Source organism: Paralichthys olivaceus, chromosome 20 (genome assembly GCF_024713975.1).
Source record: "Paralichthys olivaceus isolate ysfri-2021 chromosome 20, ASM2471397v2, whole genome shotgun sequence".
Lineage (NCBI taxonomy): Eukaryota > Metazoa > Chordata > Actinopteri > Pleuronectiformes > Paralichthyidae > Paralichthys > Paralichthys olivaceus.
Window position 1 is genome coordinate 957,771 of NC_091112.1, and position 27,310 is coordinate 985,080.

Below are 27,310 nucleotides of genomic sequence, written 5' to 3' on the forward strand. Positions count from 1 at the left end.
TCAACACGACCCAGCAATAAAAACAGAACGTTTCAGAGACGACCCGCAAACAATTGTTCAGATAAGTTGGTGATGAAGCAGTAAACAAGTTGAACACATCGAAGGTTGAAAGAAACGCCATCACTGATGATTTCTCTCAAATGAATTCCTTCTTTCCTTGTCCAGTAGTTTATAAACGATGAGGTGACAGGTGGGATTGATGGACCCAGGAAGTGACATGAGCCTGAAGGACATTACAGTAGATACGACTCTTCGCAGATGACTCTGTGTTGTATATGAAACACTGCAGGTTGGTAAAGATCAGTTGGAACTCACAGACTGAGAGAAAGAGACATTGTTCGACAGCAGCGCCTCCTTCCCATCAGCCTCTCTGTTATTGATTTCCTCTGTGATCAGTATGTACAGCTCCGCGTGCCCTTGCTCCGTGACTTTGACATTTTGATGCAGCTGCAAACTTGCGATTAATAAACTGCAACTAAAGCAGAGATTCCACAAGCAGCCGTGGCTCATGGGCCTTTGTCTTGAGATTGTTTTTCTGTTCCCTGGTCAAGAATGAACTTTGACCCTGAAACCTTATCTCGTGACTCCTCAGGTAAATCTCCGAGGGTCTTGTCTCACAGGTTTGGAGCCACCGGCCAAATGTATTAAAACGACCCAACGTGAGAAATATCCACGATGACAGATTCATCTCTGTTTCCCTCCAAGCCGAGGTTTGATTCTGTAACCGTGGAAAAAATAGAAACATGGTGAACTTTGTCCTCCGTGGTTCAGATGAATTAAAAAACCTTCCGACTCTCGTTTCTGGTTGAATCGTGATGATCTGTAGTACAGTGATGATGCTGGTGGTGGTGGGCGGGGTGATGAAGTGCGATGAAGACGTCACAGATAGGAAGGCTGGGTATTTTGAGCCCCTGGCTGGTGGCTGCTGTTTGGATACTGTACTGCACCTCGACAACCATTCAAACAGGAAATGATACTGATGGCGGCGGTGTGTGTGTGTGTGTGGGGGGGGGGGGGGGGGTTATTATGGAGCGGCAGGCCAAGCAGTGAAGAAAGAAGAAGGGGGGGGGGAGTTGCAGGAAAATGCATATTATGGGATGTCTGTGTTGTCAAGTGGGAGGAGGGGCGGAGGCAGTGAAGTAAGAAGGGTGGGGGGGGTGAGGATTATGGTGTGGCCCAAGACTGTTTTTGTGTGCGGTGCAACCCCCCCCCCCCACACACACCCCACAAGCTTTGTGTACACACATATATGTGTGTGTGTGTGTGTGTGCATCAACGTGCAAACACAATGTGTGTCGGAGACGTAGCATCTATCTTCAGGTGCAGAGTGACTCACGTAAAGCATCGAGGCCCGAGAGAGACGAGGCAGCACAAAGGCAGAGAAGCAGAGTGGCAGCTGGGAATTTATCAAAAAAAAACTTCGCTGGCAAAGTATCTGAGCACAATTCACTCCCTGTCCCCGGTAATGTAAATGATCCCGGCAGCGATCGAGCAGCCAGACGGTTTCTGTGCGACGCTTCGCCTTGTTTGTGGCCAAACTACCTCATTTACAGAGTCCGTTTGTGCAGATAAACACGTGGGCTAGTCGTCATATTTATATATCAGCTGCGTTTGGTCGTTAAACCAATTCAGTTACGCAGTCGGGAGTTTTTATGCAACCTGAAGCCGAAGACTTTCTAGATACGCGTCGGCTCAAAACAACAGAAAAGCAAAAATGAAGTCTTTGTTCCATGTAACAACTGGAGTCTGGCTCTGGTCCCGGCTCTGTTCCCACACTGTCTCCACTGGAACCAGTCACATTCTGACCAGAGGGGACGGGGGGGTTTGAGCTTGGCCAGAAAAATATTACAGCGGCCTGGTCAACTGGAAAATTTCCATCTCTGTGCAACCAAGCAAAAAATTCCAGGAGAAGTATTCTGTAGATATTTAGTTTACGATGAAATAAAACAGAAAAGAACAACGCAGACTGTAAATAAAGTTTCACAACATGGCTGCTCCCTTAAGTGAAGCCAAAACACCACGATCGCCCCCTGGTGGCCCGCTGCAGTAAAGGTCATACATTTAACCGCCACGGGACAAAAATCAACGTTAAATAAATGTCCGAGATGTTTCTGTCATTTTAGGTAGTTTTCATCACGTGGATATTTCTTCAAGTGTTTCTGATCAGTTTGGTTTTTATTAATTATTTCAAACCCGGTTCTCAAAACGCAGGATGGCAGCGCCCACATCCCAGATATCTCAGGAGGAAGTGGAGATGTGGTCGACACCATCGGAGCTGGATGTCAAATGGACGAAGACGCTCAGGACAACAACCCTTTGTGGTGCAGATCTGAAATAGAGACTGATAGAGGTACACACACTCTCGCTGCAGGTCTTTGTGCTGCAGGAGGAGTCTGAAGAAAACCGGTGCAGACACAAAGAGGAAACTCCACAGAGAAAGGTTCTGGTCGTGTTCAAGGCCAGAACCTTATTGCTGTGGAGTGAAAGTGCTAACCACTGTACCACCGTGCCGCCCTGAACTAAGACAGTGAAAACAAAAAACTATTCTCGGTAAAAACCAGCACGTTGTTATTGTCGTTGCGAACACAAAGCACCATTGTGCCTGTCGTCTGAGAGGACCAGGGTGTTCTAGAGAAGAACTAGAACTAAGGCAGGAAAACCTGAGCGCCACAGGGACGGGCGAGAGGCGAGGACAACACAACCGTCTCCTAGAGGACAATCATAGTGCTGCACTCACGTGAAACAGAATTAGAACAGGATTAAAAAATCAGAGACGTTCAGACACATCGGGCTGTGAAGTGCGTGAATGTTGGAGAGTTGATTTTTCGTGAGTTGTAGAAACGAGCAGTGGCCCAATTAACCACTCGTCAGAACAATTTTCTAGCTTCAGCTCTATGAGTGATACAGAAGAGGTCCTGGGGCAGATTTGAACATCCACCTCATCTGATCCGTCAGGAACATCCGGACCGTCCTGATGCACCAATCTCATTTCTCTCTTCTCTTCTTGATTTCAGTCTGGGCCGTGCGTTATCTCGTGTGGCAGACGTGCTGCGTCTGATCGAAACCATTTGCACTTTGTTATCTGGTGCAGCTTCGCTCTGCGGGGCAGCATAGGTGGTGGAGGTGGGGGGAGGGGGGGGGAGTGCAGTCGAGAAGTATTATGGTATGCATTTTGACTTACATGGTAATTTGACCCCGCCTATAACCCTCCTCCCCCTGCCGCCACTACCAGCCCTCTGCTCATCTCCATGGCAACCAGCAGCACAGGAGCACTATTATGGTCTGTACACCCCCCCCCCCCCCCCCCCCCTTCTCCTTTTCCTTTTCCTTTTTCGCCTCAGAAATGATATTATTATCATTATGTGATGTGGTGGTAGTGTTTTGTAAGGGGGGGGGGGGGGCTGGGAGGGGCGTTGAGAGCCGTGCACGAGGTTTCTATGACAACTGCCCCCAGTATCCTTTTGATTGGTGATTATGGGTTACCCCCCTCCCTCCTATCCCCCTCCACCCCTCATCCCACACCTCCCCTCCCCAAATGCACACATGAACACTGTGTCCATAGTCAAGGAGAGGATAAGTGTGGGGGAGGGGGGGGATGCAAACCCAGGGAGAGAGAAAAAAAAAAAAAAAAGGGAAGAAGAAATGGGGGAGAACAGGGGGAGAGGTGTATTTTTAAGTCGTTCCTCGTGTCGGACGGTGCGAGGGGACAAAGCGAGAGAAGCTGCTGGGACAAAGCAGAGGCCAGAGAAGAACGAGTCCAAGTGAAGGTGTGCTGAGTCAGAGGAGCTGGAAGTGGGTTAAACACCAAAGAGTCGGGACAGCGCTACACGAATCACGTGTCACATGATCCACCGGTTCTCCACTGATTCAAACTATCTCGTCACGCCGCTAATTTGTCCATGATCATACGAGGAGCAGCAGTTTGTTAATGAGGGAATAATGCACACTCTCCACGGGAAATTACCACCAGCTGTCTCTCATCCTCACAGCATGTGGCCAAAAGAATGTGGACATGCCTGCGCGGGGTTGCCCCCTTCATGGTCGGTTAATTAAGAGAAATCGTAACGCTGTAGTGTACAATCATATTTCAGATCTGATGGCAACGTTCCAGATGTTTCGGTGATGAGGGCCGACGTCTGTGCGGACGAGCTGTAAACAACAACACCGATTTTCACACAGCAGAAATTATACGTCAAGCCCCGCCTCCTGCTGCTCTACAGGCTCCACCCCTCGCCTGAATGTCCCCCTCATGTTCCTGTTGTTGTGAACGAGTCGGGACGTTTTTCTGGACATTGACCGGAGTTCATGTCTAAAAAACGGCGACAGACTTCTACGGAAACTGACCAGAGGAGTCGCCCCCTGCTGGTCATTCGAGAGAACACAGGTTGCACGCACTTTCACGTTGGCTTCACTTTCAGGACCCGGACTAGAAGTTGTATTTTTATATGCAGTCTATAATCAAAACCCCTCAGGTTCCCTTTAACAGATACTAAAGACAGTTGTTATTTTGTGACCACGTGTATTTTGAATAATAAAACAGATGTTGATTTTAGAGGAGGCCGGCTGAAGTTTACAGATTTGTGAGCGACTCGTACAGCAGCCGCAGAGAAACTTCAACCTGCAGCACAACAACAACGACAACGACAACAACGCAAAACTCCCCATGAGTCTCCGCAGGCCCCGAAAAACAGATTAGCCGACGCGAACGCCGTTCATCTCCTGTGTGGCGAGGCGTCACTCAGAAGTGTCTCCGCCACACTGAGCACCAACAGCTCTGCATCTCGTCCCACAGTCTCACAAACTGCAGACAGTCAATGGTGGGAAAAAACTGTCTAGGACCCAGACGATTTTCCCACCATTGACTGCAATGCATTTCCAGGCAGCGTGTGGAGCAGTGTGTGTGAGTGTGTGTGTGCAGACAGCTTAACTCAGCTGTTGGCTCGGCTCTTGCACTTCTGGGCTCCCTGTTTTGAGTTTCGAGGGCTGCAGACGCGAGCGCTGTGACTGCAGTTTGACCCCGTGACCCCCCCCCCCCCCCCGTCCGTGGAACCTCCAGCACGCGGCCGGACGTTTTAACCTGGCGCCCACCTGCCCGCACAACTTTTAAAACTCTTTTGGCCTCCGTGCACGGATGCTGAACTCACCCTGATGGTGAGTCATGTACGTAAAGAAGTTCGGCTCATGGCGCCTCGTGATGCTGGGGGGGGGGGAGTTACGGCCGGGTCGCCCCACTTTTTGGTGACCCCCTCCTCAACATGATAAGAAGCCTCCCAGCATCCTGTGCACAGTGCTCAGCGGCTCTCAGCCTCACATACAGTACAGTGCGTGCGCATACATGCAAACATGCACACTCAAGTTAAGCAGTCATGTGGCACACACAGTTGCCATGTGACGGCTTTTCCTTTCTCGCCCCCCCCCCCCCTCCTTTCTCCTATCTCTCTTTTTGGAGTTATGCTTATTGTGGGATGTCAGTGACTGCACTCATTACTATTATGGGATGCCGCACGGGGGTGGGAGGGGAGGGCGTCTCCATGGTAACCCCGGTTGCTAAGGGAGGGGGTGGAGGTGTATATGCGTGTGCATGTGCGTGTGTGAGGAGGGGGGGGGGGGGGGTGCATGCATGGAGGAATGGGGAAGAGACTGTAGGAGAGGGAGGGGGTGAGTTGACTATTATGGTCTGTACGTTGCAAGGTAACTATGCAGAGTGGGGGAGGGGTGTGTGTGTGTGCGTGTGTGTAGGGGGATATTATGGGATGCCTGCCCCCTGATCTCTTTGTGTGTGTGCGCGCGCGCGCCGGGTGTGTGTTAGTGTGCGAGGGAGCGAGAGGAGACGCGTCGTGCGCACACGCTGCCACAAAAAAACACGAATTTACATTTAAATCGTGCGTCTGCGTTTCCTTCACAACAAAGATCCGCTGAGGAGAATCAAACTGTGGCGGGAGTTACTGAATCAACTTGTGAGTATCGGTCGCTTTCTGCTTTAATTGTTGGAGTTCGGACCGGAGGTTCTGGTTCAGGGGAGCCGGTGTCGTTAACTCCGGCTCCCGGTCACGGATAGGATCGGTTCTTCCTCCTGGCTGTGAACCCGGCCGCCGGTTCAGCCGCTGTTAGCACACATGCTAATGGAAACTAACGATAGTGGCAAGATGGCATGTCAGCTGAAGATGGAGTGAGGGTGCTAATCTTTGTTTGCTGCCCTGCTCGATGGCGACACGAAGTTCAGATTTACCGTCCGGGAGAGAGCCCCATGTGCCGGGTGTTGGTGTGGCTCGGTGTTTAAGATGCTGATGTGTGTATTTTAATGCTAATTATTCACTTCCGTTTTCTTTTCTGTTCTTATTCCCCTGGCCCGCTGCCCTCCCCTCCCCGCTCACCACACACCGGGACCCGGGCAGACTCCGGCCGGGTCACCACTCTGGATTACCCCACAAGCCCCATAACTTTATTTAGTTAGCTAAAGTGCTAGCTAACTAAGTGGAAAGTTTTCCGCCGTCCGCTATGTCTGGAAGCGAGGACGACAGAGATGAGTACGGAGCCCCGGAGGAGCGGTTACTGCACGGTAAGACGAGCCTCGTTTGTTAGCCCTAATTGCTAATGTCCATGCTAGCGTGAGCAGATGTTTTTGACGTTCATATCAGTCATGTTTCATTAGCACGGCGGCTAACTACTAGCATCTCGCCGATGCTAACTGCCGGTTAGCTTACGTTAGCGGCAACACTAGCAGACTCGCTCCTTTTAGCGGCCGCGCTGCAGCCGAACATCTCCCGGTGGAATGAGTCGACGTTGCCCCCAAAAACCCGCCGCGACGGACGGTGCGGCTGCCAGCGGCGAGGCGGTGAAGTCCCGCCGACGAACCGGCATGTTCCCCGGGCCTAACGTTAGCCAGCTACCGGTATTTGTCTTTACGTGTCGATGACAAGATGGAGGCAGCCAGTTAGCTTGGAAGCTGGCGGATGACGCTCTGTAGTTCTCCCCTCCTCATGGCCGGCGCCTCCGGTTTGAGTGTGTTGGAGGAAAAAGTAAAAAAAAAATAACGGAGAGTATCGTGAAGTCAAACCTGCGGCTGCACGTTTTACACCGTCACTCACACATGAGCTTCTTTATGTCCCGCCGCCGGGGTTAGCTTTGTTTATAGTTATAATGTGGGCGAGCACGCGCGGCGCACACACGGTGGAAGCGTTGAGGACAAATAGTCCTGCAAGTTTCAGTGAAACCAGGAGAATCACTGAAACACACTTTATTCACGAAATGTCCTCAACGAGACACGTGAGGCTCCACCGACACGACGTGATGTCAACAGAGAGCTGCAGTCTCACAGGGAGAAGGTTAATTATCATGTGTCCATTGTTTTCATTCAGGATGAACGATGATTAAAGTAATCAGTATTCAGAGTTCACGTTTCAATACTGATTCTGCAACTAGAGACACAGTGACGTTTATTGTTGATTGATATAGTACCAAACAAAACAAATACTCCGTTCCAAGCGTAGGTTCAGCATTGAAATTGTTCCCTGAGTAAAAGTATTATCAGAGAAGTGTAGTTAAAGTCTGCAGGGTAAAAGTACTCGACCAGGCTTCAATCATTTTCATGGTTTGCTGAATGTGTGTATTTATGAGGTGCCAGAAAGAAAACAGCTCACGTTAACAATATAATAATACATATGTTAATGATATAATATATTATTTCCCACCGATGATTACTTGATATTTGATGGTGTCTGTTTATTTTCATGTGTAGCAAAGGAAAAAGTCAAAACATCAATTATGAGAATTTGGAAACAGATATTTTATAGATTTATCCATAAAGATTGTAACACGGGTGTCAAACTATTTGCCATTAATGACTGAATTGACTAATATATCCGTGGTTATCAATGTCATCATGTGTGAGCAGCATTTCACTGCTGGTTAAGTTATCGTCAACTTAACTAATGATTCTTAATTATTCTCTTGATTAACTGAATGAGACTGGTTTGTGAAACTTCTGTTAACCCTGAGAAATGCCTGTCACAAATGCTCACAGCCCAAACGAACACATTTTAAAAGTCTCATGAGCCAATGAGGTCAAGTCACAAATACAAAGTTTTGTGATTCATAAATGACTATATGACTATAAACTATTCATAGTTTCATCCACTTAACATCTAGAAAGGTTTTGCATGTCTGACTTGGTTTAGTGTCTTTAACCTACAGCTCAAACAATGAGTACTCCATCAGTAGGAGTATGGATGTAGCCCGACCATATTTTTTGTACAACACTTTATTCTCAACATTCAAATAAGCCCAACAGTGTTTACAGGAAAACCTGAGTGCTGGATTTCTGTTAAATACAAGAATCTGGTTTTTCTTTCACTTTCATTACAGTTATTCCCCCGCCCACATGCACACAGCTTGTTCTCCTTTAAATGACCTGAAAAGCTCATCACATTAAGGGTCTTTGTTACCAGGTGCATCTTAATGGCAGCCTGCCATTAACTTTTTACCATATTCAATTACTTTAATAGACTCTGAGTGCCACACACGACTTCCCTTTGAGCCAATGGGGCAGTGCCAGACTCTGGACTGAGATCCCCTCTGAAGTAACGGCTGCAGGAGAGAGATCATCACAACTAATCAGTTTAAATTACACTTTTAACCACAAGAAAAAATCATTTCAATTAACAACCACCACAGGTTTATCTACTGCTTGTCCTGGTTGTTGAGTTCTCCTGCTGGTGTTTAATCCAACCATGTCATCAAGGGGGGGTCATGTTACACCTTCTGACATCCGGTGAATGTGGTTACAGCCTGGTAGGGGTGGAAAGAGAGTAGAACGGCACGCAGTAGAGTTCATACCTCTGATACCGTCACATTTAATCAAGCTGCACCAAATGTAACACACATAGACACCAGTCCTCTAGATATATCTGATGTTTTTAATCAAGATCCATTTATTATTCTCTGGGAAACAGTCTAAAAACGTCCTCTCTCACAAGGTCAAAGGAAGTGATAAAACATTTCTGGATCTCCCCCAAAATCTTAAGAGTTCTCTCTTGGCAAATGTCTCATCCTTCCACTACGTTTAGTAGGAAATCTGTTCAGTAGTTTTTAGTGTAGTCCTGCTGACAGACCAACGAGTGGACAGGGGTGAAAATGTAAACTCCTTGATGGAGTAAATGATTCGTTTTTTCAAAGCAAGTTAGTTCTTTGCTGCAAAAGCAGAAGATGTTTCATCTCTATGAAATCATTGAAATATGAATAAGAAATGTTTATCAATGTTCAGTGACCCTGTGAAAAGTCTTAACTTCTCTTTTTTTTTTTTTTATTTAAAACGAGGAACGATGTAATATTTGTTATGAAAATGATTAAATGTACTTGCGTGGCTGGTGTTTGGTTCCCAGCAGGATATGCAAGTGTCTGCTGACACACCGCTCTGTGCATCTAAACCACAAAATGTCTCCTCTGGTCTGATTTGTAGACGACGATGAGGAGGAGATTTCAGAGAACGAGACTCCGAAGGTGAAGAAGAAGAAAAAGGCCAAGAAGAGCAGAGAGAGTAAAGGCAGCAAGAGGCGTTCACGCAGAGAGGTATGTACTGTACATGTGTGCTCACTTATTGTAAAGTAAAAAAATACTTAACTATCTGACATTAGTTTTTAATATCAGATCCTGTGTTAAATAAAACTGTGAACAAGTGATTAAAACCCAAAACATTATCTGCTCATGTAGTCAAAACAGCCAACAAAGTCAAATTGACTGGGAAGCAGTAAAACACCTGAGGCGTGACAGTGTGGAAGAGTTCCAACGCATTTGTTTTTTTATTTCACACTTTTATATTCTCTTTGTTTCTTTCATCACTTTTTTCTCCATCTAACTCTCCTTTAATATTACAGCAATGAGTGTCCTACTTCAGATACGTTTTTCTGTGTCACAACTCGCTAGTTGGATTTCAGTAAAACTAAATATGAGCCGATACGAGCCCTTCATAGATGTATGAGAATCCGTGTTTACTTCTATGAAAACCGTTTGTTTATTTTTTCAAGTTATATATATTTTGTGTTTTAAGTTTAGAGTTATTTACGATAAAGCTTATGGGTAAACTGTATGAGTGAGTGTCGAGGTTACTTTCACAGTCCCGTCCTCGAAAAACAATTAGTTCTCAGTTTGGTGACGGTCATCTTCGCTCCTCTTGTTCCAGGAACTTCCCATCAGCTCCCCGGAGCACATGGACGTCAGCGTGGCGGAAGAGGTAGAAGATGGCGTCTCTGCGCAGCGCTCGGACAGCGAGGGCAGTGACTACACTCCAGGGCGCAAGAAGAAGAAGAGGGCCAGCAGCGGCAAGGAGAAGAAGAGGAGCAGCTCCGGGGCCGAGCGGAGCTCCTCCAAGAAGAAAGACCCGGAGCCCGAGGAAGATGATGACGACGACGATGACGACAGCTCGGTGAGAATAGCAGAGAGTGAATATAAGTGTCTGTTTTAAATGTTTTTATGAAGTTCATAAACACAGGCATTGGCCATTTAACCGCCAAGTGTTTTTCTCTTGAACAAAACACTTACACTGTAATTAGACGGAAACCAGAAAAGTCAAAGTTGTAATGAGCCGTGTAGTGACTTTTCTAAACCTGCCTGTTTGGTTCTTACTTGGTCTGTGGTGATGCTGGCTGCAGTCTTCTCTCTCCGAACCTGTAAAAGCGACCTGCAGTAATTGAGCTGCGGCAAATAAAGACCGACTGCAGGTCTCTGCTGCGCAAAGAGCTGTTCACCAGTAGAGTTCAGTGAAGCTGGACTCAGTATGAAGAACCCTGAAATGGAGAATATGTTTTTATTGTCATGAACATGTTGTCGTGGTGGCGGCACACGTTCCAAGTGTAAAGATTAGATGTGTTCTCGAGACATGATTGAAGCGTGGAGACCAATATTTCTTGAATTATTAGATTTTTTTAAAAACACGTTGTGGACCACCAGTGTGAGTCTTTTGGGGCTGACGATTTTTTTTAATGTACAGAAATGAAGGACGCCACAATTCTGTCCGCAGTGCGTCAAGATTTTACATTGACATGTAAAAAAAATGGCAAAGTTTAAGGAATGAGAATGGCTGTGATGTGGCCCACACGTGCTCTGTGTGATCTTTAGACCGAACACTGCACAGTGATGTTCTGTTACCCTTTTTATTTGGTTGAATAAAATCTCATGATGCTCTTGTAGTAAAATAACAAATATAATGGTCTCTACTTTTTCATGGCCGATATTTTGACATGTCATATGTGCAAAGGATCAAATGACTGATGGCCCCGTTCCATTTAGCTGCTTCACTTTCCTTGTCCTGGTGTTGTCCACGCCGTCTTGTCTTCCTGGGTCAGTTGAGCTGAGCAGAGCCGTGGTCGATGTTATCAGTAACACCTGTGCTTTTCCTACCGCGACATGTCTGCAGTGGAGCAGGCCCACAGACTGTGAACCTGTAATGGAGTCGCTCACGGTTTGACAAACAGACGTGATATGAGAGATGGTTAAACAAAAGAGCTGTTTCTGGAGGACTCTGCGCCCGGTGGCCAATAGGGGGCCTTGCATTTAATGACACATTTGCAGGGGCTGGCGAGTGGGGTGTGTTAAGTGTGTATGTGTGCACGAGTGTCTGGGGCGGGTGCATAAGGCATATGTGCTGTTACCATGACAACCCTGCCTAGTGCGGCACTGCACTGCGCTCTTGACCCCCTTTTTTTTCTCTTTTTGGTTAAATAAACACATCTTGATTCATTGGCTCTGAGATCTCCCTCCGTCCGATCTACGGGCGGAGACGTGGGAAGGTGGAGGAGGAATCTGCCGGGCGGTGCTTTACCCGCCACGAGCAGCGTCTTCATCAAAGTGTTGCCTGCCAAAGTGGCAGAATTCTAAATCTGTGCTCACTTGATCATGTGATGTCAGGGTTTTATTTATTAATACAATACAAGAAGCACTCCAGAGATGTGGAGGGGAAACAATTTGCCGTTCATCACCAACAGCTTGATTTTGAAGCAAATCTATCAAACGTTTATTGGTTCCAGCTTCTCTAGTGTGAAGATTTTTTTTAACTTTTCTAATTTCAAATGGATTATTTTGGGGGTTTTGAACAGGTTTATCAGATAAAACAGGATCTCTGAGGTCATTACTTTGAGCTCAGGTAAAATAACAACTGTAAAAATGTGTCTGCTATCTGGTGTTTTTATATTAGTCCAGAAACTACCTGGCAAATGACGCTTCCGAGAAATTCATAATTTCAGCTTTTGTTTTGCTTTGATTTCATTACTTGACGATCAGAAGTGGAAGTCGGAGAGCAGGGAGGAAGTTTAGAGAACTTAAAAATCAACATATCATTTATATAACCAGTACGTTTATAAAACACCTAAATTTCATCACTTGAATTAAGTTAATGTGATTTGTTCATCACTTTAACGTTGAGATCTGACATAGTCACAACAATAGTTAGAAAAGCTATGAATGTTGTGGACAGAGTTTAATGGTACTCGGATTATAAACATCTTGCAGAACAACTTTTGGGTATTGTTTGGTAAAATAACCACGTCAAGCTCTGTGGATAATAGATGCTCAGACAGACGCTTGGCACCAGTTGTGTCGTCTTTTCGGCGCATATTGAGTTATGGCTACGCAGCATGTGTCTGCTAAACCAGGTTGTCCACCACACGTTGGTCGTCTAATCAATTGATCGGATTAGCATTGATTGCTCCACACTTACCGGGTTAAAGTGGTCTTGTGGAAACAGGCTGTGCGATGTCAGAATATGGGATGCAGCGGCAAGAAAAGAATAAACGAACTCTAATCATCTGCGTTTATGTTCCATATGTTCAATTTTCACATCCTCGTATTTAGGTTGCATTGTTCATTAAAACATTTCAGTGTCGGCTGGAAAAAGTATGTGAACCCCACCTGAGCTAACGACATCAACAAAAGCTTATTGGAGTCAGGAGTTAGCCAAACTGAAGTCCAGCAGATGAAAGCAGGCCGGAGGTGTGGTCTGGAGCTATGTCGCCTCGCAGGAGAGATGTTCCAGGAGAGCGGTTCCTCCTCAATACACCAACCATTTGTTTGAGTTTATTGAGTCCAAGGGTTCACTCACCAGTGCAGTGTGTATGTTCAACGGGTGTACCACCAAAGAACATGCATGTTTCTTTGTTTGTGGATGAAGGTCAGATCACATTTCAGGACCAAGTAGAGAAACATTTTCAATGATTATCATTTTTGTTGCTTTTCCTGTAGGAGCCAAAGTCTTCATCCCAGCTGCTGGATGACTGGGGAATGGAGGACATTGACCACGTTTTCACTGAGGAGGACTACCGCTCTCTGACCAACTACAAGGCCTTCAGCCAGTTCGTCAGGTAAACGCACACACGCGGCTGATAGTCAACAATATTTACCAGAAACACAGTTTACCTGATTAAATATCGTCCTTTTTTCCCTTTGAATTCTCATAACACGATTTACTCTGCAGACAATCCCAGGTTGCTCTGGTTTTTAGCTTCTGTTTGTTTGTGCATGTGTCAAATAGTCGCTGGAGCCATTTTTGATTGGCGCTCCAAATATTTTAGTACATTTTTAATTCTCTGATTCTTGTCTCCAGGCCCCTCATCGCAGCCAAGAACCCCAAGATCGCAGTGTCTAAGATGATGATGGTTCTGGGCGCCAAGTGGCGTGAGTTCAGCACCAACAACCCACTGAGGGGAGCCGCTGCTGCCAACGCCGCCCTGGCCACCGCCAACGTACCTGCCGCTGTGGACAACATGGTGGCAGAGGTTGTCCCGAGTGCCCCTGCACCTCCAGCCCCAGTAGAGCCCCCGCAGCCCCCTGCGCCGCCGCTGCGCAAGGCCAAGACCAAGGAAGGCAAAGGTATAGTAGACAGAAGGCGTCAGAACAGTCATAGGTTTAACTAAAGAAATGTGAAGCAGTGAAACCACAGGTCAAATGTTTTCCTGCTCTCGATTCTTATTCACTTAAAGAAGGTGGGAGAGTGACTTATTGTAAATTTTGTTCTCCAGGTCCTAACGCCCGCAAGAAGTCAAAACCTGCAGCCAAACCTCAAGAGAAAAAAAATAATGCCAAGACCAAGAAAGTGGCTCCTCTCAAAATCAAACTGGGGGGCTTCAACAGCAAAAGGAAACGCTCCTCGGTATGAAACATTTCCTCTCTCTCTCTCTCGTTTCTCCCTTTTTTGTGTCTGTATACAAAGCATGTACAGGAAAGTGTTTTTAACAGCGCTGGAAATGTTGTGTTTGTTTGTGCTCAGAGCGAAGAGGACGAGCCCGACGTAGACAGCGATTTCGAGGACGGCAGCATGAACAGTGTCTCTGTCTCAGAGGGATCAAACAGTCGCAGCAGCCGAACCAAAAAGAAGCAGTCGTCCAAGAGCAAACCCAAGAAGAAGAAAGGTACGACTGCTCGTCTCACTGAATTGTAGCCCTGCACTTAAATTGAGTCCACTTCTTCATCCTCGTCATCATCACCCTGCTCCTTCCCCTATATCTGATCGCCTTCCATCAGTTCTGTGTAATCTGTTGGAGCTGAACGCATCACGCTCGCTCACTTTTTGTTTGCTTTACCCGGTGACTCAGACAGAGCTGTACCTGTGCGAGCGGCTGCAGGTCGGTGGTTAATAGTAATGGCCGAGGGTAAAACATTCCACAGTCAGAAGTCTCAGCGATAAAAGGCAGTGTGTGTGTGTGTGTGTGCATACACACACGCACACACATTAGTCACTGTGATTGAGTCAGCAGAGTTTGTTATATTTAGAAGAACGACCTCTTGGTCTATACGCTGCCAACGCATCCTATGTAGCTGCTGTCACAAGAGAGAAGCTCGGGCGACATCGGATGAGGATGTGGAAATCCTTTGGTGTTTTTGTTTTGTCTGTGAGAAGATTAAGGAAATAAATGGATTTGTTGCCCTTAAAATCTCCCAGAATACACAAAGCATTTTAATTTGTTGAACACATGATTAAGAAAAGCCACAAAAAACCTTAAATCTCCCACGTTCGGACTCTTCTTCAGGTAGATCAGTGAACTTGTTGTAAACACTGCGGAATGAACATAAACGGATATTTCTATTTTTGTAGAGAAACCTTTTAATTTCAGTTTGTCGGTGTTACTGAGGAAATGCGTTCTTGAGAGGAAAGAATGACTCACTGAGTGGGTTTCCCCTCTGACAAACAACAAACACAAGACACAGTGTCGTAAATTCAGAGCCTGGATTATAGTCACGTCCTGCGTCTCTCATTAAATGTCAAATGTTGGGAGGTGTTTTGGTTAAAGTCTTTTTTTTTTTTTTCTCTACGCCGCACCAGAAGCAGAGGATGGCGACGGGTACGAGACGGACCACCAGGACTACTGCGAGGTGTGTCAGCAGGGCGGCGAGATCATCCTGTGTGACACCTGTCCACGAGCGTACCACATGGTTTGCCTGGACCCCGACATGGAGAAAGCGCCCGAGGGCACTTGGAGCTGCCCGCACTGTGTAAGCAACATCTCTTTAGGAATAAGAAAACTACAACATTATTTGAATGTGAAATATAAACATCTTTTCTGCATTGTTTATTCGGTAAAACAGTTTTTTCAGTATCTGCAAACCTGAATGCAGATATCGAAATGTCTGTGATAGACTTAAAGATCTAAAAACCAGTTCTAACAGATTTTTTCTTGAATCAACACAGATCAAACTCCTCAAATCAACACTTTTTACACAGAAAGGGCACATTGTGGTTTAACTGTGTTGAATATAAAAGATGAAATCCTCATGTTTCAACTCTGCGTCTCAGGAGAAGGAGGGCATCCAGTGGGAGGCCAGGGAGGAACCCTCAGACGTCGAGGAGGACAACGGCGAGACAGGAGAAATGGAGGAGGACGACCACCACATGGAGTTCTGCAGGGTTTGCAAAGACGGAGGAGAGCTGCTCTGCTGCGACTCGTGCCCCTCGTCCTACCACATCCACTGCCTCAACCCGCCGCTCCCCGAGATCCCCAACGGAGAGTGGATCTGCCCGCGCTGCACAGTGAGTCGCCCACGACGTGTGGTTTGACCTATCAGCTGAGCACGTTGAGAATATCTATTAAACCCGGTGAAGTTCAAACATCTGGTCGATGTTTCTGCTCTTGATCAGTAGTTCCTGATTGGAAGAGAGTTTTATTGATCCACTCGGTATTTATGTGCGTGCTCAGGTCAGCGTGGCTTAATTAGAGGTTAAAAATAAAACACTTTACATTGTCAGGTTTAATTTAATCAGGTTTGTGGAGGAGACTTTAAACATTTGAAGATTTTTTTTCCTTATGAAACTTGATATTTCTGTTATTCAGTTTCTTTCAAGTCTAAATAAACCGATAACTAACTTCTGCCTCTCCTCTCCTCCCCTCCAGTGTCCCCCCATAAAGGGGAAAATCCAAAAGATCCTGACTTGGCGTTGGGGCGACCCTCCCCCACCCACACCTGTCCCTCGCCCTCCGGACCTTCCAGCAGACGCCCCCGACCCCGCCCCGCTGGCAGGGCGGCCGGACAGGGAGTTCTTCGCCAAGTGGTCCAACATGTCGTACTGGCACTGCTCCTGGGTCACAGAGCTCCAGGTGAGTGGGAAAACAACACATACACACACGTTAAACAATTAGTTTCTCTTCTTTAGGTTCATATCATACATCTACTTACATTTCCTCGGCCCCTCTTCCCCCACCAGCTGGAACTCCACTGTCAGGTGATGTTCAGAAACTACCAGAGGAAGAACGACATGGACGACCCGCCCCCCATCGACTTTGGCGAAGGAGAGGAGGACAAGAGCGTGAAAAGGAAAAACAAGGACCCCATGTACGCACAGCTGGATGAGAAATACCTTCGCTTTGGAATCAAGATGGAGTGGCTGATGATCCACCGCATCCTCAACCACAGGTCGGTGCAGTGACGAGACTCGTCTGTCTGTTTTCAACCTTTTTCAAACTAAGAACAAAATATACATACAACAAATTCCTACTTTCACGATTTTTAAACTCCTGATATTAACTCATCTATTGCTGTGTTTTCCAGTGTGGACAGAAAGAACAACGTCCACTACCTGATCAAGTGGCGAGAGCTGGCGTATGACCAGGCGACGTGGGAGGCTGACGACATGGACGTTCCTGAGTTTGACCCATACAAAGTGCAGTACTGGCACCACAGGTTAGAAACACTGTCGGCACTGTCACACCGCGTTGTCATACCTGAAAACCTCAGACACAGCGGCTTCCTAACTGTGTGTGTGTTTGTTCCAGAGAGCTGATGATGGGAGATGAGGGGAGACCCGGGAAGAAGATCAAGGTGAAAGGTCGAGTCAAGCGGCCGGACAGGCCTCCAGAGAACCCCGTCATAGACGTGAGTCCGGACTGTGATACTTCACATTAGAATGAAATCTGGATTTGAAGACTGAAGTCATCTTGACGTTGTTTAAACTGAACTATTTAAGTTGCCGAGTCAGCATTCAGGTCACCGAAGCAGCTTTAAAGTCTTTATCCAACCCCATGGAACAGAATATTTTTCTAGGGGTTTCCAGGGTTTGTCCTCAGCCAGGCTTCTTTTGTGGGACTGTAATATTCCTTCATATGTGTCGTAAGTCTGAAATTCAACTTGTGTAAACCTGCGGAAACCCGGAAAGTGAGATGTGTCATTTAAATCTGTGGACGTCCTGAGTTTAAAAATCTCTTTCTGGTTTCTGTTTCCAGCCGACGATAAAGTTTGAGCGTCAGCCGGAGTACCTGGACAGCACGGGTGGGACGCTGCACCCCTACCAGCTGGAGGGTCTGAACTGGCTGCGGTTCTCCTGGGCTCAGGGCACGGACACTATCCTGGCCGACGAGATGGGGCTGGGAAAGACGGTGCAGACGGCCGTCTTCCTCTACTCGCTTTACAAAGAGGTTTGTTGTAACCTTGTGTGTCACACTCCCTCCAGGGCCGCACACTGAAACTGTGAACTTCTTTTCAACCTGGAAACCAAAGAAGTTGTTAGTTTTGATTAAAATTTTCTGTTTTCTGTGATTTTTATATGTAATTTGTTTCATTATCAGTTGGAAACTTTATTGTCTGCCTGTCAGTAAGTAGCTGACATCCTATTGGCCAGAAACCGTTCAGCCATTTTGTGTAAGTCGGGTGAAATCTGACGACATTAAGTTGGATTCTAAACAGTAAACATTCACAGGCTCTGATCACATGTGTTGCTACTGCCACCTAAAGATGGGAGGCCAGAATACACTTCCTGTCAGAGCAGCAGGAGCTCTATTTTTAAATGTAATACAATTAACTTGTTTCTTTCTTTTTAAATTTTCATACATTTTATAAACTTTTAAAAAATAGTTCAGGAAAAACAAGATTATTATTAAGAACTACAGTAATTTGTCCTGTGACAATAATTCTGATTACTACTTGAGGCATCACTGCAAATATATGAAACACAACCATTGTTTGTTCGACACGCTGAGCTCACTTCCTGTCTCCATCTCCAGGGCCACTCCAAGGGGCCGTTCCTGGTCAGCGCGCCGCTCTCCACCATCATCAACTGGGAGCGAGAGTTTGAGATGTGGGCGCCCGACATGTACGTGGTGACCTACGTCGGTGACAAGGACAGCAGGGCCGTCATCAGAGAGAACGAGTTCTCCTTCGAGGACAACGCCATCCGAGGAGGGAAGAAGGCCTCCAGGATGAAGGTGAGAGAAGATTGAGAAGAAGATTACGAACGCCTTGATGGATCCAAACAGTTTCAACATCTTTTGTGTCGGTTCCCTCCAACAGAAAGACTCGTCGATCAAGTTCCACGTCCTGCTGACGTCCTACGAGCTGATCACCATCGACATGGCGATCCTGGGCTCCATAGACTGGGCCTGCCTGGTGGTGGACGAGGCTCACAGGCTGAAAAACAACCAGTCCAAGGTACAGAAGGACACTTTCATCGATGCTCTGGTTTTTGGTGATTGTTTCTGAGCCACAAGGTCAATTTAGTTTAATGTAGCTTTTGATCGAATCACTTGATCTTAATCTGCAGGTGAAGTTTAACATGTCGACTTATTTTCATCCTTGGACTCAGGAGTTTATCATTTCAAGGTTATTTAATCACACCTGTTCTCATCAAGATGGGACGAGACTTTTATAAACTTTCTAAATTTTAAGCATGAAATCTGTGTTCGTCCTGTGTTCGTCCTGTAAACGACCACAGTTACCAACATGTCTGAATTAGAAGTATGTGCAGACGACTGTAGGCGCAGCTGTAACTCTCGTGACGTTCCGTGTTTCCTCTGCTACAGTTTTTCCGGGTGTTGAACAACTACCCTCTGCAGCACAAGCTGCTGCTGACCGGAACTCCTCTGCAGAACAACCTGGAGGAGCTTTTCCACCTGCTCAACTTCCTCACACCTGAGAGGTTCAGGTACGCTGCAGATTCTGTCGTATGAGATATCACGTTATCTTCAAACAATTATACCGCTCCCTAAAATCTTAAAGTTGAAGAATGAACGCTGTCCAAAATCAAGAATTGGTTCGTCCACAGCTGCAGATTTCTTTTATCTGCTATCAGCACTGTGTCGATGCAGGAAATTAAATCACGCCTGCGTCTCTGTGTCCACAGTAACCTGGAGGGCTTCCTGGAGGAGTTCGCCGACATCGCCAAGGAGGACCAGATCAAGAAGCTGCACGACATGCTGGGTCCGCACATGCTCAGGAGGCTGAAGGCCGACGTCTTCAAGCACATGCCCTCCAAGACCGAGCTCATCCTCAGAGTGGAGCTCAGCCCCATGCAGAAGTAAGAGACTCACAATGACCAGATGTTGTCATCAATGTTTTTTACCTCTTCAAATTATTATTTCTGTTACTTACTGTTGTTGAGAGTTAAGAACAGATGATGTTGCATCTTGTTAAAGCCCAAGAGAAAAAATTGTAATTTGTGAATATGGGTTATACAAATAAAATCTGATTGATTGACAAGAGACGAGTAAAAACAAAACGTAAGAATTTCGTACGACTAGAGGTGTAAATTGTTTTTATTTGTTTGTTCTCTGTAGGAAGTACTACAAGTTCATCCTGACGAAAAACTTTGAGGCCCTGAACACCAAGGGAGGAGGAAACCAGGTTTCTCTGCTCAACGTTGTCATGGACCTCAAGAAATGCTGCAACCACCCCTACCTCTTCCCTGCGGCCGCTATGGTACAGTTTATGTTTCAGTGAAGGGATGTTAAGAAGTAGAAGAAGGAAGATCTCAGTTATATAGAATAAATGTCTTGTTGATAGATTTCTAAAGTTTTCTAGATATTTAAAAATTTTATTTGGGGAATTTAATAACCGAAAGATTGTTGTTTCATTGTACTTCAATTTTTTGGGATACACACTTTGCTGAAACTTTCTCCGCAGACACCCACAGAGCCTAAATGTTTGCTTGGTTCTTCCTGACAGGAAGCTCCAAAGATGCCAAACGGGATGTACGACGGCAGCGCCCTCGTAAAGGGTGCTGGGAAACTGACGTTGCTGCAGAAGATGATGAGGAAGCTGAAGAACGGAGGACACAGAGTACTTATTTTTTCACAGGTAGGACAAAGATATCACCTCAAAGATCAACCACTACTAATTAAAACTAGTCAACAAATGTATGGTTTTATGTTGATTCACCAAAGGAAACATACTTGTCTTTCCTGTACAGACTCAAAAACACTTATTGGTTAATTTGATTTATTACTTAAATACGTGAGACTTAAAAGAAACCCACACAAATCGTCTCCTCTGCGTTTGTAGATGACCAAGATGTTGGACCTGCTGGAGGATTTCTTGGAGAACGAGGGGTACAAGTACGAGAGGATTGACGGAGGAATCACAGGCGGGATGAGACAGGAAGCCATCGATCGCTTCAACGGTGAGGCTGGAAGCTCAACCTTTTTTAAATTTTTATTTTACAACTCTGTGATTTTATCTTTGCCTCTTCCTCTGTCTATGACTCCAACTTTCATCCAAATGAAAACTATGACTCTAAACTTTACAATGTAAAGTCTATTTTATAAAAACCCTAGGCCACCAACACAACAAATATATATAAATATATATATATTTGATCTCGTTATGTTTCCTCCCCCTCAGCTCCTGGAGCTCAGCAGTTTGCCTTCCTGCTCTCAACGAGAGCCGGAGGCCTGGGTATCAACTTGGCCACTGCTGACACCGTCGTCATCTACGACTCGGACTGGAACCCTCACAACGACATCCAGGTACGGGATGAGAAGCACGCCTCGTTTTTTTTCTAGTGCATTAAATCTAATGTTTTTTTCTGGTTCAAATGTGTAACTTGGTTGTTTAGTTTGTTAACAACATGGCTAACTTCCTCCTCCCTGTGCAGGCCTTCAGCCGAGCTCATCGTATCGGTCAGAACAAGAAGGTGATGATCTACCGCTTCGTAACCAAGGCCTCTGTGGAGGAGAGGATTACACAGGTAATCAGGATGAGATCTACGACGTCTTCTCTTTTACATCGTCTGTGGCTACTTCGATTACGCTCCAAATCCGTCATTTTCATTTGCTCAAAGTTGAGAAACTGTTGTTAAATATAAAGTTGTTGATTCTGTACTGAATCGAAATGGTCCCGTGTGGTAATTACAGGGTAATGGTTGTGTTTGTTAACGTCCTGCGGCTGAAAACCACCCAGGAAACCACAATTATATCTGCTACATTCAAAATTTTATTGGGATATGCACCAAATTGCATACACTCATAGATATCAGTCCTCTACATTTGGCTGATTGTTTTCTTCAAGATCCACAAAGTATTCTCTAAGAAATCAGTGAAAATGTCAGAATCTTACAATGTTGAAGAGATAAAAAGTTCCAGGTTTCTTTGTCCAGATCCATGCCATTTTATAAGTTCTGTTTTTGTTCATATTGTGTTTTGTGGAAATGTGTTCAGTAGTTTTTGTGTTATCCTGCTGAGAATATTCACTTCAAAAAACAGTTCAAGTGTGAAGCAGATTTTCGGTGAAAGTTTGAGACTGAAACATGTAAAACTTGTGATTTTCTGACCCGTGTCGTCCTCGTCTCTCCTTCCTTCATCCAGGTCGCCAAGAAGAAGATGATGCTGACTCACCTGGTGGTCAGACCCGGCCTCGGATCCAAGACCGGCTCAATGTCCAAACAAGAGCTCGACGACATCCTCAAGTTTGGAACGGAGCAGCTCTTCAAGGACGAGGGAGAGGGTGAGGATGGATTTAAGATCCGCGGGAACGAGAGGCTTTAATGAAAGATGCATATAAGTGAGATTTTAACTGATGCGTCTGTGTCTTCAGGTGAGCACAGGAACAAGGAGGAGGACAGCAGCATCATTCACTACGACGACAAGGCCATCGACCGTCTGCTGGACAGAAACCAGGACGCCACAGACGACACAGAGCTGCAGAGCATGAACGAGTACCTGAGCTCCTTCAAGGTGGCTCAGTACGTGGTCAAAGACGAGGAGGAGGAGGTGAGCGCCTGTAGCTGGTTGACGTCCCTTTGCACTATTCCCCCGTCCCTTCCGCCCTCGCTTACATCTTTTCCCTGTTGCTCAGGAGGAGGAGGTGCAGCGGGAGATCATAAAGCAGGAAGAGAGCGTGGATCCAGACTACTGGGAGAAGCTGCTGCGTCACCACTACGAGCAGCAGCAGGAGGATCTGGCCCGAAACCTCGGCAAAGGCAAACGTATCCGCAAGCAGGTCAACTACAACGACGGCTCACAAGAAGATAGAGGTGAGAGCGATTATTCCTTCTTCATGAAGTTATCGGCTCAAAGATCGACATGGGAATTGTGTAAATCTTATTGGACGGTGGTTTTGATCTATACTTTTTTTTTTTCTTTATCTCGAAGCTGATTGGCAGGATGACCAATCTGACGGCCAATCGGATTACTCTGTGGCATCAGAGGAAGGAGACGAGGACTTTGACGAGCGATCAGAAGGTGAGGACCGTTATTCGTGTTTGTCTGTGAAGTTTGATCGGACACAAAGTGTTTTGTTAGTAAATTTAAAATAAAAGAACATCTGGAGCCTCTGGTTTAGTTTATATTCTCATGTTTATTTGTTTTTAAATCATCTAAATGCAGAATAAACAACAAATACCTGTAAAATAAAATATGAAGACGTGTTAAAGGGCCAGTCAACGACAGAGAAGCAGAAAGAATCATTCATCGATTCAGACGAGCATCTTTTTTTATCTGCGTAATCACTGGAGCTCGTTTTCTCTGCAGCCAACTCCCGCAGGCCGAACAGGAAGGGTCTTAGGAACGACAAAGACAAACCACTGCCCCCCCTGCTGGCCAGGGTGGGAGGCAACATCGAGGTGAGCAGCGCGGCCCCACCTTTTAAGATTATCCACAATTTTATAGGGACTCTCCTGTATCTAAAGATCGCTGTTTTTTCTCCAGGTGTTGGGTTTCAACTCTCGGCAGAGGAAGGCCTTCCTGAACGCAGTGATGCGTTATGGGATGCCTCCCCAGGATGCCTTCACCACCCAGTGGCTGGTCCGAGACCTGCGAGGGAAGTCTGAGAAAGAGTTCAAGTAAGAAACGTCGCTACAGCATTTGTGATTTTTTTCAGATAATCGTCTAAATGCACCATGACCCCTTTCTGTTGATCTGTGTCCCGGGTTGAATCCTGTGTCCCTGTTTTTCTCTCTTGTTGTAAAACCAACATTGTGCTATTATCACATCTAAATCTGACTTTTGTCTTCCTGTAAAATGTTGAATGACTTGTCTGAACTCAGGGACGTTTACAATCCTGTTTCTTTCATTCACCTCTCTCTCTCTCTCTCTCTCTCTCTCTCTGTCTCTGTCAGGGCCTACGTCTCTCTGTTCATGCGTCACCTCTGCGAGCCCGGAGCTGATGGCGCCGAAACCTTTGCAGACGGCGTTCCCAGGGAAGGGTTGTCGCGGCAACATGTCCTCACCCGTATCGGCGTGATGTCGCTTATTCGCAAGAAGGTAACAAACGCAAAGAAACTGACGAAGAACAGCTGACTCTGTGTAAACTGATTTAGTATCTCACGTGTTAGAAGTTCAGTTTGACATGTGGACACACCGCCTCCTGGTGGATTTATCGATTAGTTGATTTGTTTGTTCAATCGTTCATGTTTCTGATAAGTTTGGTGAAGAGTAAAACGGCAGATAAAAATATACCAGCTCGTTACTGAGTCGCAATTCTCTGCTTGTTTTCCAGGTGCAGGAGTTTGAGCATGTGAACGGTCAGTGGTCGATGCCGTGGATGGCCGAGCTGGAGGAGAACAAGAGGGCGGCAGCTCAGCCCGAGTCGCCAGGGAAAACCCCGTCCACCGGAACCCCCGCTGACACGCAGCCCAACACTCCTGCTCCAGGTACGCACACACTCTAGTTACAAGCTCTCCACCTTTTTCACGGTAAATTAGCCTCTCAAGAAGAAATGTCTGATAGAATGTGAATAAAAATATACTAATCAAGTCTGTTTGTTTTAGTTGACGAGTCGGCAAAGAGTGACGAGGCTTTGAAGGACGGAGAGAAGGAGGTGAAGAAAGAGGGCGAGGCAGAAAAGAACAGCAAAGAGCCGGCAAAAGTGACAGACGAGGTGAAGACACAGATTTAATTCCTACTCTCAGAATTTAAAAGTATAAGAGGGGGAATTTCCTCTTCATCATCTGTCTCTAAATCCGTCTCTCAAATTCTGCTCCAGGTGATCGCGATTCCAGACGATGACGAGAAGAGTCCGCCAGCAGTGGAGGAAGAGGAGAAGAAGAAGAACGGGGAGGAGCCGATGGAGACGGACAAACCGAGCAACGGCGAAGCGGAGAGCGCGAAGGAGAAGGAGAAGGAAGACGGGACTGAGGAGAAGGAGAAAGAAGTCGAGAGCGAGAAGAAAAGTCCAGAAGCAGCAGAGGACACAAAGACGCCTTCAGAGGAAAAGACGGAAGCATCAGTGGTCAAACCTGAGGACGTGGAGGTCAAAGGTAAAACACGTTGTTTTAAGATCAAATCTCCAAAAGAATTTTCAAAAATGTTGTAATTATACAGTAAAAAAAATTTTGAAAAATGTTTCTGTTACATTAAAACTTTTTTTCTGTCGCTGTCTTTGTTTGAATCTTTTTTGAATATCTGTCTTTGCAGCAGAAGAAAAGAAAGAAGAGCAGACAGAAAAGATGGACACCGCTCCTGCTGCAGATGAAAAGAAAGGTTCGGAACTCTTCATCTTTTAAACATTTAAAAAAATTTCACGTAGGAACAAGAATCTGACTAATTCAAGTCAGAGATTCGCAGGCGATGAGATGTTCTTTAAATCATTTGTCGTCATTTATCGTCTCGTCTCACGTTGAAGATACGAAGGAGGAGAAAGAGACTCCGAAGGAGGAGGCGACGCCCAAACTGCAGAACGGCGAAAGCAAAGAGAGTGCTGCCCCCCCTGCCACCGCTGCTGCCCCTAGTGCGGCCACTGCTGCTGCCACTGGTGCTACTGCCGCTGCCGCCACTGCCGCCACTGCTGCCATCAGTGAGGAGAAGAAGAAGGCGAAGACCAGGTTCATGTTTAACATCGCAGACGGAGGATTCACAGGTACAAACACACAGATACTCACAGAAACCCACAGTGTCAAGTTGTGTTTTCATTTTGTTGCTGACGTCGTCCTCCTCCGTCTTTCAGAGTTGCACTCTCTGTGGCAGAACGAGGAGCGCGCTGCCACGGTTACCAAGAAAACCAACGAGATTTGGCATCGTCGCCATGACTACTGGCTGCTGGCCGGCATCATACAGTATCCTTTTCCCGCCTCAGTGATGGTGTAACAGGCAGTTGTTTGTCTTTGAGTCCATCTGTTGACCTCTGGCTGTGATTTTTATAAACGTGTAGATAGACATTTGTTGTTGCCCTTGACCATGATGCCCGCAGACACGGCTACGCTCGCTGGCAGGACATCCAGAATGACGTGAAGTTCGCCATCCTCAACGAGCCCTTCAAGGGAGAGATGAACCGAGGGAACTTCCTGGAAATCAAGAACAAGTTCCTCGCCAGACGGTTCAAGGTACGAACAAAGACGTTTAAAGATGAAAAGTCGATAGAGTCGCTGCAGTTTTAACGTCAGACGTGTTGATTCCTTGCTGACCTCGACGCTCTCCGTCCTTCCAGCTGTTGGAGCAGGCTCTGGTGATTGAGGAGCAGCTGCGTCGCGCCGCCTACCTCAACATGTCGGAGGACCCCTCCCACCCCTCCATGGCCCTCAACACTCGCTTCAGTGAGGTGGAGTGTCTGGCAGAGTCGCACCAGCACCTCAGCAAAGAGTCCATGTCCGGGAACAAACCGGCCAACGCCGTCCTGCACAAAGGTAAAGATGGCGTCCGAAGAAACAGAATCACAGCTGGAGTTTCACTTTTTAAAAATTACAATTGATGTTTGATCCTGAATCTGTTGTGACTCTTGTTCCTCCTTGCTCGCCCTCTCTCGCCCTCTCTCTCTCTCAGTGCTGAAGCAGTTGGAGGAGCTGCTGAGTGACATGAAGGCAGATGTCACCCGCCTCCCAGCAACCATCGCTCGGATACCGCCGGTCGCTGTGCGGCTCCAGATGTCGGAGAGGAACATTCTGAGCCGACTGGCGAGCAGAGGCCCCGAGACACAGACGCAGGCACAGACACAACAGGTAACACATCAACTGGAGACGTACGAGGAACTGAAGACGAGACACTTTTATCAAGTGATGTCTCGTTTTTACACAAGATCAAAGGATTAGAATTCAGAGATCAAAGGTCACAGTGACCTCGTGGTAATTCTAGTTCTCTAAATAAAATGATTCATTCGAATTTTACCTTTTGAAGTTGTAGATATTTCTTTGGTAGTTCCGAAGTTTTCGGGTTGAGCGAGACGACGCTAACTACTCGTTTCTTCTTCAGATGTCGCAGCAGTAAACTCAACCTCGGCTCTTTACCTCGGGAACCACCCCCCCTGCCTCACCTCGACATTCCTGATTGGTGCACAGCAGAATGACGGAGAGCGTGCCCAAGCTTGACTCCACGCCCCCACCCCACCCTCCCCCAAACAGACTTTACAGAGTTTTTCTGGACGATCGATTCCCTCCCCCGACCCACAAGTTTGAGGCGGTGGACAGAAAAGCTATTTTATTTTTTTCCTCCTTTTTTCAATTTCTGTATTAATATTATTGATATAATGTTATTATGATGTTTTTTTGGGACCTAAATAAAAAATAAAAAAAACAAATGAATCATTTGTTGGTTCGGTCGGTTGGGATTTAACATTTTGATCAAAGTTAACGTAACGCTAACATTAGCTGCTAATGTTCCATTCTCTTAATGTAGCCTTAGCAAAGCTGCACCCTTGA

The 27,310-nt window shown here is 46.3% G+C and overlaps 1 protein-coding gene across 3 annotated transcripts; it reads left to right on the forward strand.

Annotated features, from left to right (window-relative positions):
• On the forward strand, positions 1-27,189 carry LOC109641594 (chromodomain-helicase-DNA-binding protein 4-like). Of its 3 annotated transcripts, XM_069516348.1 has the most exons (42): positions 1-289; positions 2,212-2,350; positions 6,396-6,559; positions 9,458-9,567; positions 10,178-10,420; positions 13,231-13,349; positions 13,592-13,857; positions 14,007-14,137; positions 14,255-14,396; positions 15,308-15,477; positions 15,779-16,012; positions 16,374-16,577; positions 16,685-16,893; positions 17,029-17,160; positions 17,253-17,352; positions 17,700-17,891; positions 18,477-18,677; positions 18,763-18,900; positions 19,272-19,393; positions 19,592-19,765; positions 20,025-20,166; positions 20,413-20,544; positions 20,749-20,866; positions 21,088-21,212; positions 21,341-21,433; positions 22,050-22,188; positions 22,279-22,454; positions 22,540-22,717; positions 22,836-22,925; positions 23,214-23,305; positions 23,391-23,524; positions 23,801-23,945; positions 24,181-24,334; positions 24,452-24,561; positions 24,667-24,940; positions 25,098-25,163; positions 25,306-25,539; positions 25,627-25,735; positions 25,870-26,002; positions 26,107-26,302; positions 26,439-26,614; positions 26,865-27,189. In XM_069516348.1, the coding sequence occupies exons 3-42, from the start codon at positions 6,499-6,501 to the stop codon at positions 26,877-26,879; spliced, it is 5,979 nt and encodes a 1,992-aa protein (XP_069372449.1). In that variant the 5' UTR covers positions 1-289; positions 2,212-2,350; positions 6,396-6,498; the 3' UTR covers positions 26,880-27,189. The 3 variants fall into 3 exon arrangements, with proteins under 3 accessions (XP_069372449.1, XP_019961661.2, XP_019961662.2); XM_020106102.2 differs by lacking the exons at positions 1-289; positions 2,212-2,350 and adding an exon at positions 3,309-5,957; XM_020106103.2 differs by lacking the exons at positions 1-289; positions 2,212-2,350 and adding an exon at positions 3,309-5,957 and having other exon boundaries at positions 15,311-15,477.
• Positions 27,190-27,310: the final 121 nt, after the last annotated feature.

Coding starts and splice junctions, on each gene's coding strand:
- LOC109641594 (XM_069516348.1), top strand. CDS start 6,499: ATGTCTGGAAGCGAGGACGACAGAGATGAGTACGGAGCCCCGGAGGAG. Junction 16,578..16,684: donor CCTGGGTCACAGAGCTCCAG/GTGAGTGGGAAA, acceptor TTCCCCCACCAG/CTGGAACTCCACTGTCAGGT. Junction 23,306..23,390: donor GGGTGGGAGGCAACATCGAG/GTGAGCAGCGCG, acceptor TTTTTTCTCCAG/GTGTTGGGTTTCAACTCTCG.